This window comes from Oratosquilla oratoria, chromosome 41, assembly GCF_046742065.1.
Source record: "Oratosquilla oratoria isolate Oo_2021 chromosome 41, ASM4674206v1, whole genome shotgun sequence".
Lineage (NCBI taxonomy): Eukaryota > Metazoa > Arthropoda > Malacostraca > Stomatopoda > Squillidae > Oratosquilla > Oratosquilla oratoria.
Genome location: NC_134817.1, coordinates 13945611 through 13966653, shown reverse-complemented (window position 1 = coordinate 13966653; position 21043 = coordinate 13945611). Strand labels below are relative to the sequence as shown.

Genomic DNA, 21043 nt, shown 5'->3' with positions numbered 1-21043 from the left:
CACTATCATCCACCAGTATGTCATCGATGTATGAGTCAGTGCCCATCTTCATCGTTTCAGTCTTCTCCAGTACGATCTTTAGGATCCTCGTTATGATCCTCGGGGCTGAGCATAGCCCAAACCCCAGTCTGGTTAAACAATACTTTTTACCTTTATATTTTACTAGTTGGTATTTCCATAGCTTCTTCGCCTCGTGAATTTGTAGGTAAACCGCCTGCAGGTCCACAATCGTGGACGCCCCACTCATTTGGCGTCATCTGCATAGGTTTTTATTATATAAATCTACAAATTCATCGTCAGTATGACACCTCACAAACTGGTTCACTTCTCGGAAATCCAACGCTGGTCGTACTTTGTTCTTGATTGGCTGTACCACTGCCATCAAGGGCAAGATTCCACCCTCCACCGGTTCCTCCCAAGCAGCGGTGGGCTGCGATAAATTTTGCGATAAAGCGATAAAATGTTCCGCTAAGTCCTATAACGATAAAGCGATAAATTTCCAAGATACCTTAAAGCGATAAGCGACAAATCCTGCGATGAATAAAAAAAATACTCTATTTTTGCTACTTATGCATTTAAAAACCTTTTTTTACACTTAAAACACCATATATTACTTAATAAAAGACTAAAAGACCCGAAATTAACATTTTATTACTTTATAACAACATTTAATGAAGACAAATTAACAAAACTATCACAGCACATCACAAACACAAATACAACAATTTAAAACATCTCATCCTCCTCATCCACCCGCCTTGGCACCTTGAACTTCTGCTTGAGGAGGTGGAGGTTTCCCTTCAGAAACACCAGGTGTTCAAAGTTGTCCTCACTGAGGCACGCCCTCTTTGGCCTCAGGACGTCCCCAGCTGTGATGTGCTGATCACGTGGGACAACTTGTAATAGTTTGTCAGAGCGGTCATCTTGTCTTTGATGATCTGCAGCTCCTGGCTCGAGATACTGCAGCCACCCGCAATCACAACGTCTCCCTGGTCACTGGCCTGGCTGCCAGGGCGGCTGTCCTCTGGCTCACTGCCCAGGGACAGGGTTGCCAGGTGGTTCCAACATTTTTGTGGCATTAATTTGTGTGAATTTTGGCTTTTTTTTTGGCAACACTAATGCCCAATTTGGCAAGCATTTTGAAAAAAAAAAAAATATATATATATATATATATATATAGAGAGAGAGAGAGAGAGAGAGAGAGAGAGAGAGAGAGTGGAGTAGTTACTTGAAAATGGAAGAATATTCTTCTACTTCATCTCTATGAAAACCAAGAATTTTTATCAATGTAAAACCAATAAATTGGAAATAAGTAACTACATACCAGTAATTAAAAATAAGGGATAAAGTCTAGACATGTGTCCAGACACATTTTTTGAAAATGATTAAGTCATAGGCAGGAGGAAATACAGAAACAGGTACAAAACTAAACAAGTTTTTTATTCCAGGAATTATGCAATTTCTCTCTCCATCAATATGAAACCTCTTACCATCTTCATCCACATCAAAACTAGGTTAATCATACATATACTAACATAAAAAATCTGTATAAATAAAGTTTGATTCCTTCCATTATCCAGCAAAACTTATCAAAGACATCTTATCTCAAAAGACAATGGAACAAAAATTGACCCATACTATTTGGTATTTTAACTAAAATACATAATAGAAAATAAAAGTTTGATTCCTTCTATTATCCAGCAAAATTTATCAAGACATTTTATAAGACACTTACTAAAATTGACTCTTGTATTGTATCTAGGTATATTATAGAAAATAAAGCTTGATTCCTTCCATTATCCAGCAAAATTTATAAGAAAAAATTGTTGCATAAGACACTGGAACAAAAATTGACTCATACTATTTGGTATTTTAACAAAAATATATGATATAAAATAAAGTTTCATTCCTTCCATTATATACATTTCTCAAAATTTGGCATTGTTATGGCAAAACTACATAAGTGCCATAAGAATTTGGCAGTTTTTTAAGAGATAGCCATTTTATGGCACATTTTGCCAAATTTGGCACCACCTGGCAACCCTGCCCAGGAACATGAGGGAGCTCGAGCGGGAGATGGTGGGAATGTCCACAAATTCCGAACTCCCGGAAATGTTCCGCTCCCTTTCCTGAGTCACATCACTGCTGCTGGCCTCCACGCGGAAAAAGTCCTCCACTGTCCTCTTGCCTGACATCTTGACACTCTAATCACTAAATTCACTATTCTCGAACACTGAAGCGCGCCCGCCGCGACACTAATTAATAACGCAATATAAAACGCAAAAACCTAAACGATTTCCTGAAAAGGAAAAGTTAAAACACAAAATCACGCGACGTTCGTACGAACGGGAGGCACGCGCGAGGCGCACCTCAAAACGCAAAAAATATATAAAACTAATATATATTAATTAGATATTTAGTTAAGATCAATATACAATAAGAATTAAGTATACATATGTTATAACACACAAAGAAGCTTTGGATCGCTGGTAGCACAATGAAACACAGAGCTGAGATTAGATGCGTCCAGTTGGGGGGCTATTCAGAGAAACAGTGACAACAGAAGCGCGGGCCGCCAGGCGCCTAGCCGCATCTGTTTGCCGCGTAACAATGAGCCTGTAACCTCCCGCCGTAACGGTTTTTCGTCTTCTACTTTATCGCTGGATTTATCGCGGGAAATTTGATCAATTTTTCCGGTCTTGCGATAAACGATAAATTTTCGGTTAAAGCTATATTATCGCTTTACTTATCGCAACGCCCACGACTGCTCCCAAGGACTCAAAAATCCCCTCATCAATCCACCGTTCTATTTCGAGGTCAAAGTCGTCCCTCACCCCCTCTCCGAGAGTCTGTTTGTAGCAATCGACTTTGTTCTTCAAAAGAGGTGAGCCTTCTTTCAGGTATCACTCTACTTCCCACTTCTGCCCATCAAATTCCGCCAGGAAGTCTTCGTCCTCAATCGTGCAAAGCGCCGCCCTCTCGACAGGATTAAGCTTCGTGGTGACACTGCCCTCCACGGCCCTCATTGCCATCCCTACGTCCACTTCCGGCCTCAGCCGGGCCTTCTTCCTCCCTTCCGTACTCGAGACGCGTATCTCTCTAATCCTCACTTGTCCGGCGATAAACGTGACTTCTCCAAGCTGAGCAATTGCATCCATTCCCAGAACCCACGATCTGGAAAACCATTCATGAACACCATCCTCACTAGTTTCTCCAAGCCTTCGCCCTCGAACGTCGACAGGCCAGCTAACCTTCTGATTTCGTTGGCGAACACATCAACCTGTTCTCCTGCCCAGCGCATTCTTTGCAGCTGACTAAACGCGTCAAATGGACTCTCGCCAAAAACATCTTTTAATCTTTTCTTCACCTTCCCCGCATCCACTTGATAATCAGCAGCCATTTCCAGATAGATTAAGGGCAATATAACTTGGCCACATCCGTCACTCCTGTCAACTTGTTAAGCAATTCCGCCTTTCTGAGCCACCCGGCGACGTCTCCATTGCCGTCAAACGGCCTTGGTGATACTGTTCATCTTGAATGGCTCCCTGAAGCTCGTTGTCTCCGTCATCTTAGCGCATAGATAGCTTGTAAGGAGAAAGGTAAATTACTTACTTGATTTCTGTAGAAATCCCGCTCCTGCGATTGTTTCTGCTTCAGTCTTTAATCCTTCTTGGATTCACACCACACAGTTCTTATGCTAGCTTAACTACCATCTAACTTCTAACGCAGCCACGCCGCGTCCCCTTCATTCCACTCACACGCGTACACACACACCAGTGGCCCTTACTACACTGCCACCCGCACCGACGTGCGGACATTCTCGACTCTCGGGGTTACCATCTCCGCGCGCCTTTTGACCCCCTCCCCGTGTGTGCCAACCGCGCGTCCCCGTCTATGCCACATTCACCATATTCACACCACAAAACTTTTCTATAGGTATGTAAATGGTAAACTAAATAATAAAGAGGAAATAGTAAAACTACGCCAAGGGAATACGGAATACACAGAATATACAGAAATGGCTGAAGTCATGAGCAAATATTTCAAGTAAATTTTCACTAGAGAAAGAATACAACATCGGGATAAAGGGAGAGAAATTAAATCTCCCCAATGAAGGAAATAATAGTAACATGGAAAGAAATAATGGACCAAATGATAAACATTAATGTCAGGAAATCGCACGGCCCGGATGGAATAGCAAGTTGGATATTAAAAGAATGTAAAGAAATAACAAAATATATAGATATGTTACTCAAAGAAGGAAAAATACCAGAAGACTGGAAAAAATGCTGATATACCAATTTATAAAGGAGGAAATAAGGAAGACCCAACAAATTACAGACTGGTTTCCCTTACAAGCACAGTAGCTAAAAATTGTGAAAACGTTTTAAAAAGTAGATGGATAAACCATCTGGAGAACAATATATTAAATCCGAGACAACTCGGATTGACAAGGAAGATCATGTACCACAAATCTGATCTGTTTTTACTCAAGACTACTAGATTTAATACAAGAAAGGGACGGTTGGGCTTATTGTGCATTTCTAGATTAAAAAAAAAAAATTGATAAAGTCCCTTTAAAAAATTTTTTTTAAGAAAACTGGAAACCAATATTTAAATGGATGGACACTTTGCATGGAAGAAAAATGAGAGCAGTGCTCAGAGATAAAAGTTCTACTTGGGAAGAGGTAATTAGTGGAGTTCCACAAGGATCAGTATTTGCTCCAATAATGTTTGCTCTTTATGTGAATGACATGGGTGAGGGTGCGGAATGTTACACGAGTTTCTTTACAAATGATGCAAAATTGTTAAAGTGAGCACTGAAACGGACTGTGACTCACTACAGAGGTATCTGTACAGGGTTTATGAACGGAGTCAGAAGTGGGAAGTGGGATTCAACATTAAAAATGTAGCATTATGGAATTTAGAAAAAGTAAAGAGAGAGAGAGAGAGGATATCAGGGTAATATAAAATTGGTGAAAAGGAAGTAAAGAAAGTGGGATCTGGAAAAGACCTGGGAATGATCAACACAGAAGGTATGTCCCCTGACAAACATATAAACAAAATTGTCGGCGAAACCTATAACTTACTAAGATCAATAAAAGTGGCTTTTATTTACTTGGATGAAATAATGGCAAAGAAAATACTTGGTCATGTGTCTGTGAGAACAGTATGCCACCTGCATGGTGATCTGCAATTCTCACACCCCAATGACACCACTTGTATCCATAAAACAGAAAAAGAACAGGGTCGCTTTTTGCCGCAAATATTTACAGTGAGATGTGGAGAAGTGGAAAAATCTGTTGTGGAGTGATGGAGCCACTTTCACTATTACTGGAAACCATCTTGGCAAAGTGTACCGTCATCCTGGCAGTAATCCTTTGGACCCGAAATTCACACACAATACTGTAAAACATTCTGATTCACTGATGGTTTGGGGTGCTTTTGGCTACCATGGTGTGGGATCATTAGTGCGTTAGCGTTCCTGCATTCCTCTGGCCGTGGTTAATGCATTCCTGGAATAGTGTTCCTCAAATGTTTTCACTTGGTGCATTCCTGTGTTAGCACTCCCAAACTAAGAAAGTGTCCCTCAAAAAAAGTAGTGTGTTAAAAAAAAAAAAAAGTGTGTTCCTGAAAAACACTACTGTGCACATCAAAAGAACTATTCCACAACTGAAAAATAAAATAAAAGGTAATAATACATCAGAGCTCATACATTAAAATATATATATATTTCAGACTAGACAACTAGACAAGTTACAAAACTTTTTAAAGTTATTAAAGAATTGAAATTACTGCTCCTCCTACTCCACTTCCTTCTCCTCCTCCTTTTCCTGCTGCTGCACCCCCTTGTACCCAAGGAGGTGCATGTTGCCTCTCACAAACACCAGCTGTTCAAAGTTAATGTTGCTCAGGCTGGACCGTTTTGCCCGCAAAATGTCTCCTGCTGAGCTAAATAACTTCCCCACAGCAGCTGAGCTAAACAGCCTCTCCACAGCAGCTGAGCTAGGAAGAGGAGTATTGTATTTTTTAAAGAGGTCCAACCAGGCGTCCCTGTAGTGGGTGGGGAAGAGGTCGTGGCTGAGGGGGACGCTCACCATTGCTCTCTTCCACTGATCTAGGGTCTTGGTGACCGTCTCTTCCACCTCCTCCCGCCGCCTCACCTCTGGCACTGCAGCACTGGAGAGGAGCAGGTGGAACTGGTCCACCTCCTCTTGCCTCTCCTCAGGCTGCCTCTCCTCAGTGTCCACCATCTTCATCACCTCCTCCACGATGTGCTGCTTGATGTCCACAGCCTTGTCTGGGCTGAAGTGGCGCACCAGGGACATGGTGTAGTGGGGGTGCAGGGCAGTGGCCATGAGGACATCCTTTTCCTTCAACCTCGCAGCAAACCTGCCATAGAACCCCTTTCCACTACCCTCTGTCCCCAGCAATGCAGCCACCAGTGGCTGGGCATACTGCAGGCTCCTGAAAGAAAATACATGCATATACCAAATGCTTTTTTCCCCCTTACAAGGGAGGTAGCCAAAAATCCAAAGGCATAAACCACTCCCACACATTCCATCCCCAACATACTCCACTCCCATCCCCCCTCCCATCTTGGCACCTCCTGGATGACAGGTCATCCTTGCATCTCATCCATTGTCTTGGGTCAGGAGCAATGTTGCAAGACACAGCACATCCACAGCAAAGCCACTTCATTAAATTGGCAACACTCGCCCCTCTCTGTCTCCTCATTCAGAAAAGAAGACTGGGAGAAATCCATTTCGGCTGCATCAATTTTTATCCCTCACCCCCCCATCCTCCACCCACTCCCCCTTGTGCATCACAGCATCATCCATACACAACCATTCTCCATTCACCCCTATCTTATGTCCATACTGTCCTCAACAGAAATTCCCCTCTTTCCCAATGCCCCTTTTACCCCATCCATCCACCTCTTTCTAGGTCACCCTCTCATGTTCACTCCTTCCACCTCTGCTTTCCACACCTCTTTTACTAATCTTTCTTCACTTTTTCCACGTGTCCAAACCATCCCAATACTCTTTCATCAATCCTATCTCCCAACTCCCTTTCCACCACTGTTCTCCTCACCTCCTCATTTCTCACTCTATCCAGCCTAGTAGCCCCTATCATACTTCTCAGACACCTCATCTCAAACACATTCAAACTCCTCTCTTCTCTCTTATGTTCCATGTGTCTGCCTCATACAGTGCTGTTGGCACAATTACTCCTTAAAATCTCCTCTTACCATCCATTCCCTGATGTCTACTTCTCATTACACTTTTTAATTGCCCAAAGCATTTACTCATTTCTCTCAATCTATATTCTACCTCCACCTCCACTCCCCCCTTTCCTGCCACATTCACAACCAAGTATCTAAAACTATTCACTTCCTCCAGTCTTTCTCCCTTAATACTCACTTCCAGTCTGCTACCATTTCCTCCCCTTGTACACCTCATCACCTTACTTTTACATACATATACCAAAGGCTTTTTTCCACTTACAAGGGAGGTAGCCAAAACACAAAGGCATAAAAACTACTCCCACACATTCCATCCCAAACATACTCCACTCCCATCCACCCACTTCCCTCCCTCTTATCTTGGCACCTCCTGGATGATGGGTCATCTCTGCATCTCGCCCACTGCCCTGGGTCACAAGCAATGTCACAAGACACAGCACATCCACTACAAGGCAGCTTCATTAAATCAGTGACCCCCCTCTCTGTCCATTCATGCAGAAAAAGAGAAGACATAAGAAATCTCTTTGGGCTGTGTTAATTTATTTTTCACACATACTCCCTCACCCCCTATCCCCCACCCACTCTCCATCATGCATCACAGCATCATTCATATACAACCATTCTCCATTCACTCTATCTTATGTCCTCTACTATTCTTCCTCAACAGACATTACCCTCTTTCCCAATGCCCCTTTTAACCCTTCCATCTACTTCATCCTACGTCACCCTCTCATGTTCACTCCTTCCACCTCTGCTTTCCACACCTCTTTTACTAATTTTTCTTCACTTATTCTTTCCTTGTGTCAAACCATCCCAATACTCTTTCACCAACCCTATCTCCTAACTCCCTTTCCACCCTCGTTCTCCTCACCTCATTTCTCACTCTATCCAGCCTAATAACCCATCATACTTCTCAGGCACTTTCTCAGGCATGTTTCTGCCCCATACAGTGCTGTCAGCATAATCACTCCTTCATACAATCTCCTCTTAGCATCCATTCCCAAATGTCTATTTCTCATTACACTTTTTAATCCCACAAGGCATCACTTCTCTCAATCTACATTCTACCTCCACCTCCACTCCTCCCTTTCCTGCCACACTCACAACCAAGTACCTAAAACGTTCTACTTCTTCCAGTCTCTCTCGCTTAATACTCACTTTCTGTCTGCTACCACTTTCTCCCCTTGTACACCTCATCACCTTTTACCTACATACACCAAAGGACCACAATGGAAATAAGCTTACATGCTTTTTTGTGTTATCCTCGGCATTTGTAATTGCTATTTCGAACTGTGTTCTTTTCATTGCAGAGGAAGGAGGTGCTAACATTGAGCTCCGCACTAGCGCTTTGTTGGAACAGAGAAGGGAAAGAGGAGACTTACTATCTATAGAATAATGAAAGGAATGGAAATCTTAGATAAGAATGACTTATTGAAATGGGATACTGGAAAAATGAGAGGACACAAAAAGAAACTAAAAAAAGATAATTACAGAAAAGATCTAAAAAAAGAACAGCTTCACACACAGAGTGATAGATACTTGGATAAAGAAACAGTGTGTGCAAACACTATTCAAGATTTTAAGAAAAACTTGATGCTGAGAGATACAAAGACAGATCACCATGAGCATAGCTCCCTTCCCGTATAATACAACTAGGTAAATACAGGAAAAATGCCTTGCTGTCATTTTCAAGATACAACAATATGTTTTCGTGTGACCAGTAAGGTATGTATCCAGTCCAGTTCTTGGAATCATAATTTTAGCACAGAATGGAGAGTAGCAATGAAGAAATAAGGCTCAATGAACGAACCAAGAGGGGATTGGATATATCCAGAAATGAGTCCCAATTGGGAGTAATACCAAAGAAAACATGTTTAAACATTACTGTACTCTGAGGACGACTTGCAGGTATGACAATGATTTATCTTCAGGATTTAGGAGGCAAGGGGAAGCAATGGATAAAACTATGGACATGGATAGAGATATTAGGATTAGCAGAGCAATATGGAATCAAGACATTAACAACTTAGCAGAAGAATTGATTGATTTAAAATTAGACCATAAAGCTTTACAATTGGAGGTATCAAACTTATGCACAACTAATGTGGTGATACTAAGACAATTAAACGATCTAAAAAGTGAATTGAGTATGATAAAAAGAGAAAATGAAAGAAAGGAAAATAAGGTTAGAAATAAAGAACAATTACAAGCAGTAACTGAGAAAATGGAAGAATCACTCAAAGAGACCGATCTGAACAAAATAAAAAATCAGTGGAAATGGGAACATGAAAATCAAAAACTCTCATTCAAAGAAATAGTGCAACAGCAGGTAGAAGAGAATGCAAAGGAAACAGTGATCAAGGTGATCAAAGAAATGGAGTTCAAGATGAGGGACAGAATTTAGAAAAGGAAATCCATGACATGCATAGGATGGACACATACTCAAAAGAAAAAACTACAGACCAAAGAAAATCAAACTAAGAACTCAAATGATAGCGGAAGAAATACTATCAAAAGCAGAAAATCTAGCAAACAATGAAAAATACAAAAATGTGTGGATAAAAAAGGAAATGAAGAGGAAATAGGGAAAGATAGGGCACTGAGAAGTGAAGCCAAGGAAAAAACAAGAAAAGAACAGAGACTGAAAAAAAAAAAAAAAATTAGAGTGTTGGATCTGAAACTGAGAAAATGGTACATCAGAGAAATGGAAACATAAACCAAAAAAGAGAAGAAAGGAAAAAAATTAGAAGTGGCATATACAAACATGGATGGTATGATTTCTGGAATAAATTAACTAAACGACTATTTGTCAATAGAGAAACCAGACATAATGGGAATTGTGGAGACAAAACTAAAAGGTCCTATACAATCAAGTATGGTGGGACAAGGTTTATACAACCTTTGGTCAAAAAATAGAATGGACAAACAGGGGGGAGGAGTCATGCTATTGGCTAGAAAGGGCCTAAATGTAATAAAGGCAACAGAAGGTAAGAATAATGTGGAACTGATCACAATTAAAGTCGAAAATAGCAGTATGAAAAGTAAAAAGTTCATAGTTATATATGTGCCCCCAAAAACTAAGTCCTGGACTGACGGTGAACACTCAAAATTACTAGAAGACACAAAGAATGAATTAACCGAGACACTGATTTATAGAGAAAACATGGTAATTATGGGTGACTTTAATGCAAAGGAAATAAATTGGGAAGAACTGACAATAAAAGGTGGAGAGGAACACTGGGGCAATGTATTCACCTTCAGTATTCATTTGATACCCTTCGGGTAATAAGACCTGTATAATTTCTTGATGACTTTTCTTTTGGTGTGGCAACCCTTTTGGCCCATGGACTGGTTAATACAAAAAGCTATATTGGTAAAGGTCTGACTGGTTCTCCCACTCCTTGGCAAGTCTTGTCTTGAAGGTTTCTAGTGAGGTAGCATTTACAGTGTGTTGCAATAATCTATGTCCTTTACATATTGACTAAATGGGTCAAAGAAAAACTAAATACAGACAAAACAAAGAACCATCAAGACTACAATTGATATTCACTTCTGAGCCTGAAATTGTGGAAGAAATAAATTATAAGACACCAACTGGAAAGAGTGACCACATACTAAAAGAGTTCAAGCTTAAGGAACAAAATGTTGTGAGAAGAAACGAGAAACATAGAGAAGGAAGATTAATGTACAACAAAACTGACTTTGTAAAACTTAAAAAAAAAAAATCAAAATGCTAGTTGGGAAAAATTTGCAAATGATGAAACAAAGATGGAAGAGAAATGGAACATTTGTAAAGAAATATATAAGGAGGGAACAGATAAACATGTGCCTAAACAGAAACAGAAAAGGGTGTACATAAAGTGCTGGTATAATAAAAAGTGTAGCAATGCTAAAGATAGAAGAGACAAAGCTTGAAAAAGATGGAAAAGACAAAAAAGTGACTAAATGGCAAACATACATCAAACTGGGAAATGAACATGTAGACATACACAGAGAGGAAAAAAGAAACTATGAAAAATATATAATAGACAAATGGAGAGATCAACCTACACTATTTTACAGATATGTAAACAATAAACTAAAAGACAAACATGAAATAGTGAAACTGCTTGAAGGAAATAAAGAATAGATAGAAGATGAGGAAATGGCTAAAGTAATGACCAAACACTTTAGGTCTGTATTTAAAGTTGAAAGCTCACAAATGTGGGATGATGGACAGCATTTATGAAGCGGCCTTGCTGTGGATGTGCTTTTGACCCAGGGCAGTGGACAGGATGCAGGGATGACCCGTCATCCGGGAGGTGCCAAGATAGGAGGGAGGGAGGGAGGTGGAGAGGAGTGGAATATATGGGAAATGAAATGGGTGGGAGTGATTTCTATGCCTTTTTGTTTTTGGCTACCCCCCATGTAAGGGGGAAAAAGCCTTTGGTATATGTATGTATAGATCAACTCACAGATAAAATACACAAAATAATTGATTTCTCACTCAATGAAGAAAAAGTACCACAAGATTGGAAAATGCAAATATTGTACCAATATAATAAGGGAGGAGATAAAGGAAATCCAACAAACTATAGACCGGTATCCTTTACAAGCACAATTGCAAAAATATGCGAAAGTTATCAAAAACAAATGGACTAAACACTTGGAAGAGAATAACATACTAAACCCCAACCAATTTGGATTTAGAAGTGGAAGATTATGTACTACAAACTTAATATGCTTTTACTCAAGATTGGTAGAAATAATCCAAGAGATGGTTGGGCAGACTGTGCCTTCTTTGACTTACAAAAGGTTTTGACAAAGTACCACACAAAAAGCTACTAAAAAAAATTGAAACAATAGGTGGAATACATGCATACATACACCAAAGGCTTTTCCCCTTTACACGGGGGGTAGCCAAAAAGAAATAGGCATAGAAACCACTCCCACGTATTCCATTCCCTACATATTCCACTCCTCTCCACCCTCCTCCCTCTCTTATTTTGGCACCTCCTGGATGACGGGTCATCCCTGCATCCTGTCCACTGCCCTGGGTCAGAAGCAGTGTCGCAAGACACAGCACATCCACAGCAAGGCTGCTTCATAAATTCAGCGACCCCCCCTCTCTGTCCCCTCATGCAGAAAAGGAGAAGACTGAGAGAAATCACTTCGGGCTGTGTCAATTTTTTTCTCATACATACTTCCTCACCCCACATTGCCCACCCACTCCCCCTCATGCATCACAGCATCATCCATACACAACCCTTCTCCATTCACCCCTATCTTCTGTCCTCTCTCGTCCTTCCTCAACAGACATTCCTCTCTTTTGTAATGCCCCTTTCACACAATCCATCCACCTCATCCTAGGATGCCCCCTCATATTCCACTCCTTCCACCTCTGCTTTCCACACCTCTTTTACTAATTTTTCTTCACTCATTCTTTCCATGTGTCCAAACCCTCCTAATACTCTTTCATCAACCCCATTTCCCAGCTCCCTTTCCACCCCTGTTCTCCTCCTCACCTCCTCATTTCTCACTCTATCTAGCCTAGTAGCCCCTATCATACTTCTCGGAAGAAAAATGAGAGTGGTACTTAGAGAAAAGAACTCAAATTGGGTAAATATGTAAGTGGAGTCCCCCAAGGCTCCATATTGGCTCCGATAATGTTTGCTGTTTATATAAACGACATTGATGAAGGCATCGAATGTTATATAAACTTCTTTGCAGATTATGCGAAACTATTGAAGAGTAAGTACAGAAGAAGATTGCAAATCTTTTCAAAAAGACCTGGACAAAGTCTGGAAATGAAGTATATAGAACGAAGTGAATTTCAACATTAAGAAATGTAGTATAATGGAATTTGGAAAAAGCAAAAATAGAATATCCAGGCAATACAAAATTGGTACAAAGGAAGTTACAAAAGTAAACTCAAAAAAAGACCTAGGAGTAACTATCTCAAATAACATGACACCAGACAAACATGTAAACAAAATAGTTGGAGAAAATTACAATTTAATAAGATCAATGAAAGTGGCCTTTGACTAAATGGATGAGGAAATGTTAAAGAAAATACTAGTTACACTGGTACATACATCATACATATACCAAGGCTTTTTCCCCCTTTCAAGGGAGGTAGCCAAAAAGGGAAAGGCATAAAATCATTCCCACCCATTCCATCCCCGAAAACACTCCACACCCCTCCACCCTCTCTCCCATCTTAGCACCTCCTAGATGACGGGTCATCCCTGCACCCTGTCCACTGCCCTGGGTCAGAAGCAGTGTCGCAGGACACAGCACATCCACAGCAAGGCCGCTTCATTAAATCGGCGACCAAAATTAGAATATGCAGCATCACTATGGACTATTGGCTCCGATAATGTTTGCTGTTTATATAAACGACATTGATGAAGGCATCGAATGTTATATAAACTTCTTTGCAGATTATGCGAAACTATTGAAGAGAGTAAGTACAGAAGAAGATTGCAAATCTTTTCAAAAAGACCTGGACAAAGTCTGGAAATGAAGTATATAGAACGAAGTGAATTTCAACATTAAGAAATGTAGTATAATGGAATTTGGAAAAAGCAAAAATAGAATATCCAGGCAATACAAAATTGGTACAAAGGAAGTTACAAAAGTAAACTCAAAAAAAGACCTAGGAGTAACTATCTCAAATAACATGACACCAGACAAACATGTAAACAAAATAGTTGGAGAAAATTACAATTTAATAAGATCAATGAAAGTGGCCTTTGACTAAATGGATGAGGAAATGTTAAAGAAAATACTAGTTACACTGGTACATACATCATACATATACCAAGGCTTTTTCCCCCTTTCAAGGGAGGTAGCCAAAAAGGGAAAGGCATAAAATCATTCCCACCCATTCCATCCCCGAAAACACTCCACACCCCTCCACCCTCTCTCCCATCTTAGCACCTCCTAGATGACGGGTCATCCCTGCACCCTGTCCACTGCCCTGGGTCAGAAGCAGTGTCGCAGGACACAGCACATCCACAGCAAGGCCGCTTCATTAAATCGGCGACCAAAATTAGAATATGCAGCATCACTATGGACTATTGGCTCCGATAATGTTTGCTGTTTATATAAACGACATTGATGAAGGCATCGAATGTTATATAAACTTCTTTGCAGATTATGCGAAACTATTGAAGAGAGTAAGTACAGAAGAAGATTGCAAATCTTTTCAAGAAGACCTGGACAAAGTCTGGAAATGAAGTATATAGAACGAAGTGAATTTCAACATTAAGAAATGTAGTATAATGGAATTTGGAAAAAGCAAAAATAGAATGTCCAGGCAATACAAAATTGGTACAAAGGAAATTACAAAAGTAAACTCAAAAAGAGACCTAGGAGTAATTATCTCAAATGACATGACACCAGACAAACATGTAAACAAAATATTTGGAGAAGCTTACAATTTAATAAGATCAATGATAGTGGCCTTTGACTACATGGATGAGGAAATGGTAAAGAAAATACTAGTTACACTGGTAAGGCCAAAATAAGAATATGCAGCATCACTATGGACACCTAGTTAAGAAAAAAAAAAAAAAAAAAAAAAAAAAAAAAAAATGATGATTGATATGGTTTAAACGTCACAAACTCCTCCCAATGGAAGGCTAGCACGGTGCCCCTCACAGAGGGATTTGTAGCGTGGAATTTAATGAACCATGCCCTTGATTCAATTTCGCCAGTGGCAGGGTTCAAACCGCCATCCCCTCGACCTTTCGTCGCAAGTAACGACACTCTAACCCGTTCAGAATTCAAAGAGCAATGACAAAGATGGGACCAACACTTAGCAAATTGACATATGAAAAAAGATTGGACAAACTAAACTTATCAACTCTGGAACAAAGAAGAGAAAGAGGCAATTTGATAACCATCTACAGAATTATGAAAGGGATGGAAATCCTTGATAGGGATGACCTACTTAAATGGGACAGAAGAAATACAAGAGGACATGAGAAGAAACTTAAGAAGGACAGTTACAGAAGAGATTTGAAAAAGAACAGCTTTCCACACAGAGTAATAGATACATGGAACAAATTGAAAGAGAAAACAGTGAGTGCTAAAACTATACTTGATTTTAAGAAAGAACTGGATGTGAAAAGATACAACTGTGGGTCACTATGAGTATAGCTTTTCTCCCGCAAAATACAACTAGATAAACACATTCTACCTCCACCTACACTCCTCCTTTTCCTGCCACACTCGCAACCAAGTATCTAAAAATTTCCACTTCTTCCAGTCTCTCTCACTTGATACTCACTTCCCATCTGCTACCACTTTCTCCCCTTGTACACCACATCACCTTACTTTTATATACATACACCAAAGGACCACAATGGAAATAAGCTTACATGCTTTTTTATGTTATCCTTGGGATATGTAATTATTATTTTGATCTATGTGTTCTTTTCATTATCTGCACTTCATGTACATTGATTCAATGCCAAATAAAATTATTATTATTCCCACTTACACAGGAGGTAGCCAGAAAACAAAGGCATAAAAACCACCCCCACCCATTCCATTCCTAACATATTCCACTCCCATCCACCCATTTTGCTCCCTCTTATCTTGGCACCTGAATGATGGGTCATTCCTGCATCTCACCATTTGACCTGGGTCAGAGGCAGTGTCGCAAGACACAGCACATATACAGCTAGGCTGCTTCATTAAATCAGTGACCCCCCACTCTCCATCCCTTCATGCAGAAAAGGAGAAGATTGGGAGAAATCCCTTTGGGCTGCATCAATTTATTTTTCACACATACTCCCTCACCCCTCCATCCCCCACCCATTCCCCCTCATGCATCACAGCATCATCTATATATAACCATTCTCCATTCACCCCTATCTTATGTCCTCTACCATCCTTCCTCAACAGACATTCCCCTCTTTCCCAATGCCCCTTTTACCCCATCCATCCATCTCATACTAGGTTGCCTCCTCATGTTTGCTCCTTCCACCTCTGCCTTCCACACCTCTTTTACTAATCTTTCTTCACTCTTTCTTTCCATGTGTCAAACTAATTATTATTATTATTAATAATAATAATAATATAATAATAATAATAATAATAATAATAATAATAATAATAATAATATAATAATATAATATAATAATATAATATAATAATAATAATAATAATAATAATAATAATAATAATAATAATAATAATAATAATAATTTTATTTGGCAAAGAATCAATATACATGAAGTGCAGATAATGACAAGAACACATAGTTCGAAATAATAATTGCAAATTGCCGAGGATAACACAAAAAAGCATGTACGCTTATTTCCATTGTGGTCCTCATTAGATTGTTATTCTACACTAAGTTACACAGACAACATACGTAGGGGGTTAAGGGGACCAGAGACAATCATGAGTAATACCAGTCAGTACACATATGACACATAAACATTGTTATAGTTTTGCTAATATTACTAAAATGTTCGTAACACATAGGATATTGAGACCAAAAATTGAGCACCATCACAATAAGGAACATTGCATTAAGCAAAGGAACAACAAATTAATGTTAAATGGCAACAAAACAGTATGAGTGAGTACTATATCAGAGTAGTACCATTAATGACTAGCAAAACAAAGGTGGAAACCAATTTGTAACATCAAACATTGTTATACTAAAGTAAACTTCTGAAGGACAAAAAAAAAAAAAGGGGGGGGAAAGTCAGAACAGTTATGAGTGAATGCAGATTTGGATGGTATTACTCATGGAGTCAGATATTCCTCACTAAGCTAGTAGTACATAAAATCAAGGCTGTTCTCTGTCCATAGCTGAGACATATAGTAACCTTTTGACTTTTTTCTTGAAGGTAACCTTGCTATTTGACTTCTTAATGGACACAGGTAGCGAGTTCCATAGTTGAGCACCTGTGAAGTGAAAGCTGTTTTTGGTGAAGGGACCTGCATGAGATATAATAAATGACCCTTGACTGTTCCGGGTTCGGTTCTTAGCAGATAACATAAAATTACAGCTCACATATGAAGGAGCAAAATTATGAACAACATTGTAAACATAGTTTAGTTTCAGCTGCTGGACACAATGTTTTACAGGTAACATTCCTACCTTGCTAAATTCTTCTATACCAATATGACTATGCTGAGGTAAATTTAGCATGAATCTAATGATCTTATTTTGTGCAACCTGTAGCCAAGACATTTTTACTGCTCAGACTACTGTACCAAGAGCTACAAGCATAATCAAAGTGATGCTATAAGAAGGCTGAGACCAGAAGCTTCTTTGTTTCCAAAAATAAAAAAATTGGGATTTTCTGTACAAAAATTTGACATTATGTGAACACTTGGATACAATCTTATCTGTTATGGCATTCCCTGAGAGGGACTGATCTAAGGGTATTCCAAGATAGATTATCTCTTGTTTTGACTCCAAGACATTAACCCCACATCTGACCTGTACATCGCGGTGTTTCCTGAGGTTGGGTTTTGATGCGAAGAACAGGGGTGGAAAGGGGGTTGGGAGATAGGGTTGATGAAAGAGTATTAGGATGGTTTGGACACATGGAAAGAATGAGTGAAGAAAGAATAGTAAAAGAGGTATGAAAGGCAGATGTGGAGGGAGTGAACATGAGGGGACATCCTAGGATGAGGTGGATAGATGGGTGAAGGGGGCTTTGGGGAAGAGGGGAATGTCTGTTGAGGAAGGAAGGGAGAGGACAGAAGACAGGGGTGAATGGAGAATGGTTGTATATGGATGATGTGATCCATGAGGTGGAATGGGTGGGGGGATGGGGGGTGAGGTAGTATGTGTGAGCAAATTTTGACGCAGCCTGAAGGGATTTCTCCCCGTCTTCTCCTTTATGCATGGGGGGACGGAGAGGGGGGGTCGCCGATTTAATGAAGCGGCCTTGCTGTGGATGTGCTGTGTCTTGCGACACTGCTTCTGACCCAGGGCAGTGGACAAGGTGCAGGGATGACCCGTCATCCAGGAGGTGCTAAGATGAGGGGGAGGGTGGAGGGGTGTGGAGTGTATTCAGGGATGGAATGGGTGGGAATGATTTTATGCCTTTTCCTTTTTGGCTACCTCCCTTGTAAGGGGGAAAAAGCCTTGGTATATGTATGTATGTATGTATGTATGTAAAGACAGCCTGTTATATATGAGCCAGTCCTGGACTGATGACAGTTCAACACTCAGTGCCTCCTCTACTTCAGCTAGGTCCCTACCTGAGACAATTAGTGTGGAGTCGTCTGCATATAGCAGTAACTTACAGTTCACCGCACCTGGCATGTCGTTAATATAGACCAGGAACAGTAGCAGTCCTAGAATTGAACCTTGTGGTACACCACAAATTATCTCTCTGTCACCTGAGCAGGCTCCATTTACCTGTACAAGTTGTTTGCGACCTGTAAGGTACGAATTGAACCAGCCAATATTCGCCACTCCTAATGCCCGAAGTATTTTTATTAAAATATCATGGTCCGTGTCAAATGCCTTTTGTAGATCCAACAAAACTAAACCCATGTAGTTACCTCTGTCACATTCTTGTTTTATCAGATCGTAAAGGTATATTAAGCTGGTGTCTGTTGAGTAATTCATTCTAAAACCAGATTACTTGGTGTATAGTTGTTGTTGTTGTTGTCGTTCCCTAGACTGTCTGTCCGAGCAGTCCCGTCTCACCAAGGAATGTCACAGCCAAAACTGGGTTGTCCCACAAATCCTTTATAGAGTGTATGTTATGTTGTTTGCGTGCATGATTGTGTATAGTGCAGTCTTCCATTATGTGTTGTATGGTATGGGGTGAAGTGTTACATCCTGGGCAGCTGTTTACAATGCAGTTATCCAGCCTCTTCTGGTAGCTTAGAAGTGCTTGGTGGTGGCCGCACCGCAGTCTGGCCAGGTGGACTGTCCTTTCGTGGGAGAGAGGATTCAGAAGGGTGGATATCAGGGGGTCTGGCATGCAGCAGTGTGTTGTCTTTCAGTATGTTAATGGAGCGGTGAGTGATATGATTATGAATATGTTTCCGGAGGCTGGTATTTGGTGGTTGTGGAGGAAGAGAAGAGAGTATCTGTGTGTGATACAGGTCTTTGGGTGTTGTTTTAATGTTTCTTGGTGTGTGAGGGTGTTCTGCTATGTAGTGTAGCAGGTATGCTCTGTTTGTGGAGGCTGCAGCAAGTGTTTGTGTGCCTCTCATGTCGAGGTGGTCCTTGACTTTGAGGACTTTTGTTTCATGATGTAAATGGTCTGTAGGTGTTGTATTTGTGCAGACTGTAATTGTTTTTAGGGCTTTATTTTGTATGATTTGAAGGGTGTTGTGGTGTGTCTCACTGAGATTAGGAGCCCATGCAGGACTCGCATAATTCATCACTGAGTGTATGCATTGTTTGTATATTGTTGTATTAGTTTCTTTGTTTTGTCCAAATGTTGTTCCAGTGATTGACTTAAGTGCATTAAGTCTAGGTGTGCATTTGTTTTATATGTTTATGATGTGTTGTTTGAAAGACATGAATGTAAGGTATGTTACACCAAGAATTTTTGGTGTGTTTGTGTGTGGTATTAGTGTTGTTGATGTAGAGATGAGGTATGTATTTGTGTTCTTTTGTCCAATTGGTGAGAAGTGTATAGTAGATTACGTTCCCTGAGGTAGGTATCTAACTGATTGTATACAATACATTCCAAAACCTTGGAAATAATACCTAGGATTGAAACAGGCCTGTAGTTACCTGCCTCAGTTCTTGTGTTTTTCTTATAAAGAGGTGTTACCCGAGCCCTTTTCATGTCGCTTGGGATAAATCCTGAACTGATAGACAAATTTATTATGTGGGTTATTGGAGGAGTTATATTTGTGGCTTCATCCTTAACAAACCTCGCAGGAATGTCGTCTAACCCGGTAGCCTTACTGGCACTTATGCTGGCCAATAATTTAAACACTTCTTTTTGAGTAGTCTTATGTAGTTGGAAACTCTTTGTGGACTTATCATTATAGTACTCCTGAACGTACCCCAGCCCAAACTTTCCAGAACCTGTTGGAAGGGATTTTACTAGTTTAGTGGCTATGGTTGTGAAAAAGGAGTTGAAGTGGTTGGCTATGCTGTTCCTATCAGAGTTAAGCTCGTTGTATATCATGAGTCCTATCCTGTCTACTTTGTTACTAGGCTTTGTGTGAACTTCTAGGGTCTTCAGAGTTTGCCAAAACTTCCTTGGATCGTGTTTGTTCTGGTTCACCACGTTAGTACAATAATCAGCTTTGGCTTTTTCCTTCCAATATTTCACCTGATTCCTATAGTACAGAAAGCCATTGTAGTCCTCCTGTTTTCTACTTTTCCTAAATCTAGCAATATATCTGTCTCTATCTCTAATTAAACCCAGTACTTCGTTTGTCAGCCATGGTTCCATCCTTTGTCTTATTTGGATTTCTTTGAGAGGTGCTACTCTCAATAATAGAAAGAAATGTGTACTTAAAATTAAACCAGACCTCATAAACATCGGTACAATTTAGTACTGGCGACCAGTCTGTCCAACCCAGTTCATCTACAAAATGTTCCTGTGAGTAATGCTTCACGGAACGAAGCTTCACTGTGTTGTATTTGTTGAAAATCGTCTTCCTAGCTTTCCTAGTACAATATATGAGCTTGTGGTCACTAAGACCATAATCACAAGCACCGGCCTGCGTTATTTTATTACAATCGGCGACCAGGATAAGATCTATGATGGACCTGGATGTGCCTGTTATTCTAGTAGGCTCGTCCATCAGTTGTGTCAGGCCATGAGATTTTAGCAAGTCTCTCATTGCCTTAACAAG

The 21043-nt window shown here is 40.2% G+C and overlaps 1 protein-coding gene across 8 annotated transcripts in view; it reads right to left on the bottom strand.

Annotated features, from left to right (window-relative positions):
* Nucleotides 1-5713: 5713 nt before the first annotated feature.
* Nucleotides 5714-21043, bottom strand: part of LOC143020993 (uncharacterized) — a 99494-nt gene continuing 84164 nt past the window's right edge. For 7 of the 8 annotated variants that reach the window (XM_076178072.1, XM_076178073.1, XM_076178071.1 and 4 more), the window contains one exon: nt 5714-6468. In XM_076178072.1, the coding sequence (XP_076034187.1) occupies nt 5805-6468 (664 nt within the window). In that variant the 3' untranslated portion in view covers nt 5714-5804. Of the gene's footprint in view, nt 6469-17076; nt 17156-21043 lie in introns of all 8 variants that reach the window. The other variant, XM_076178076.1, reaches the window with a different exon arrangement.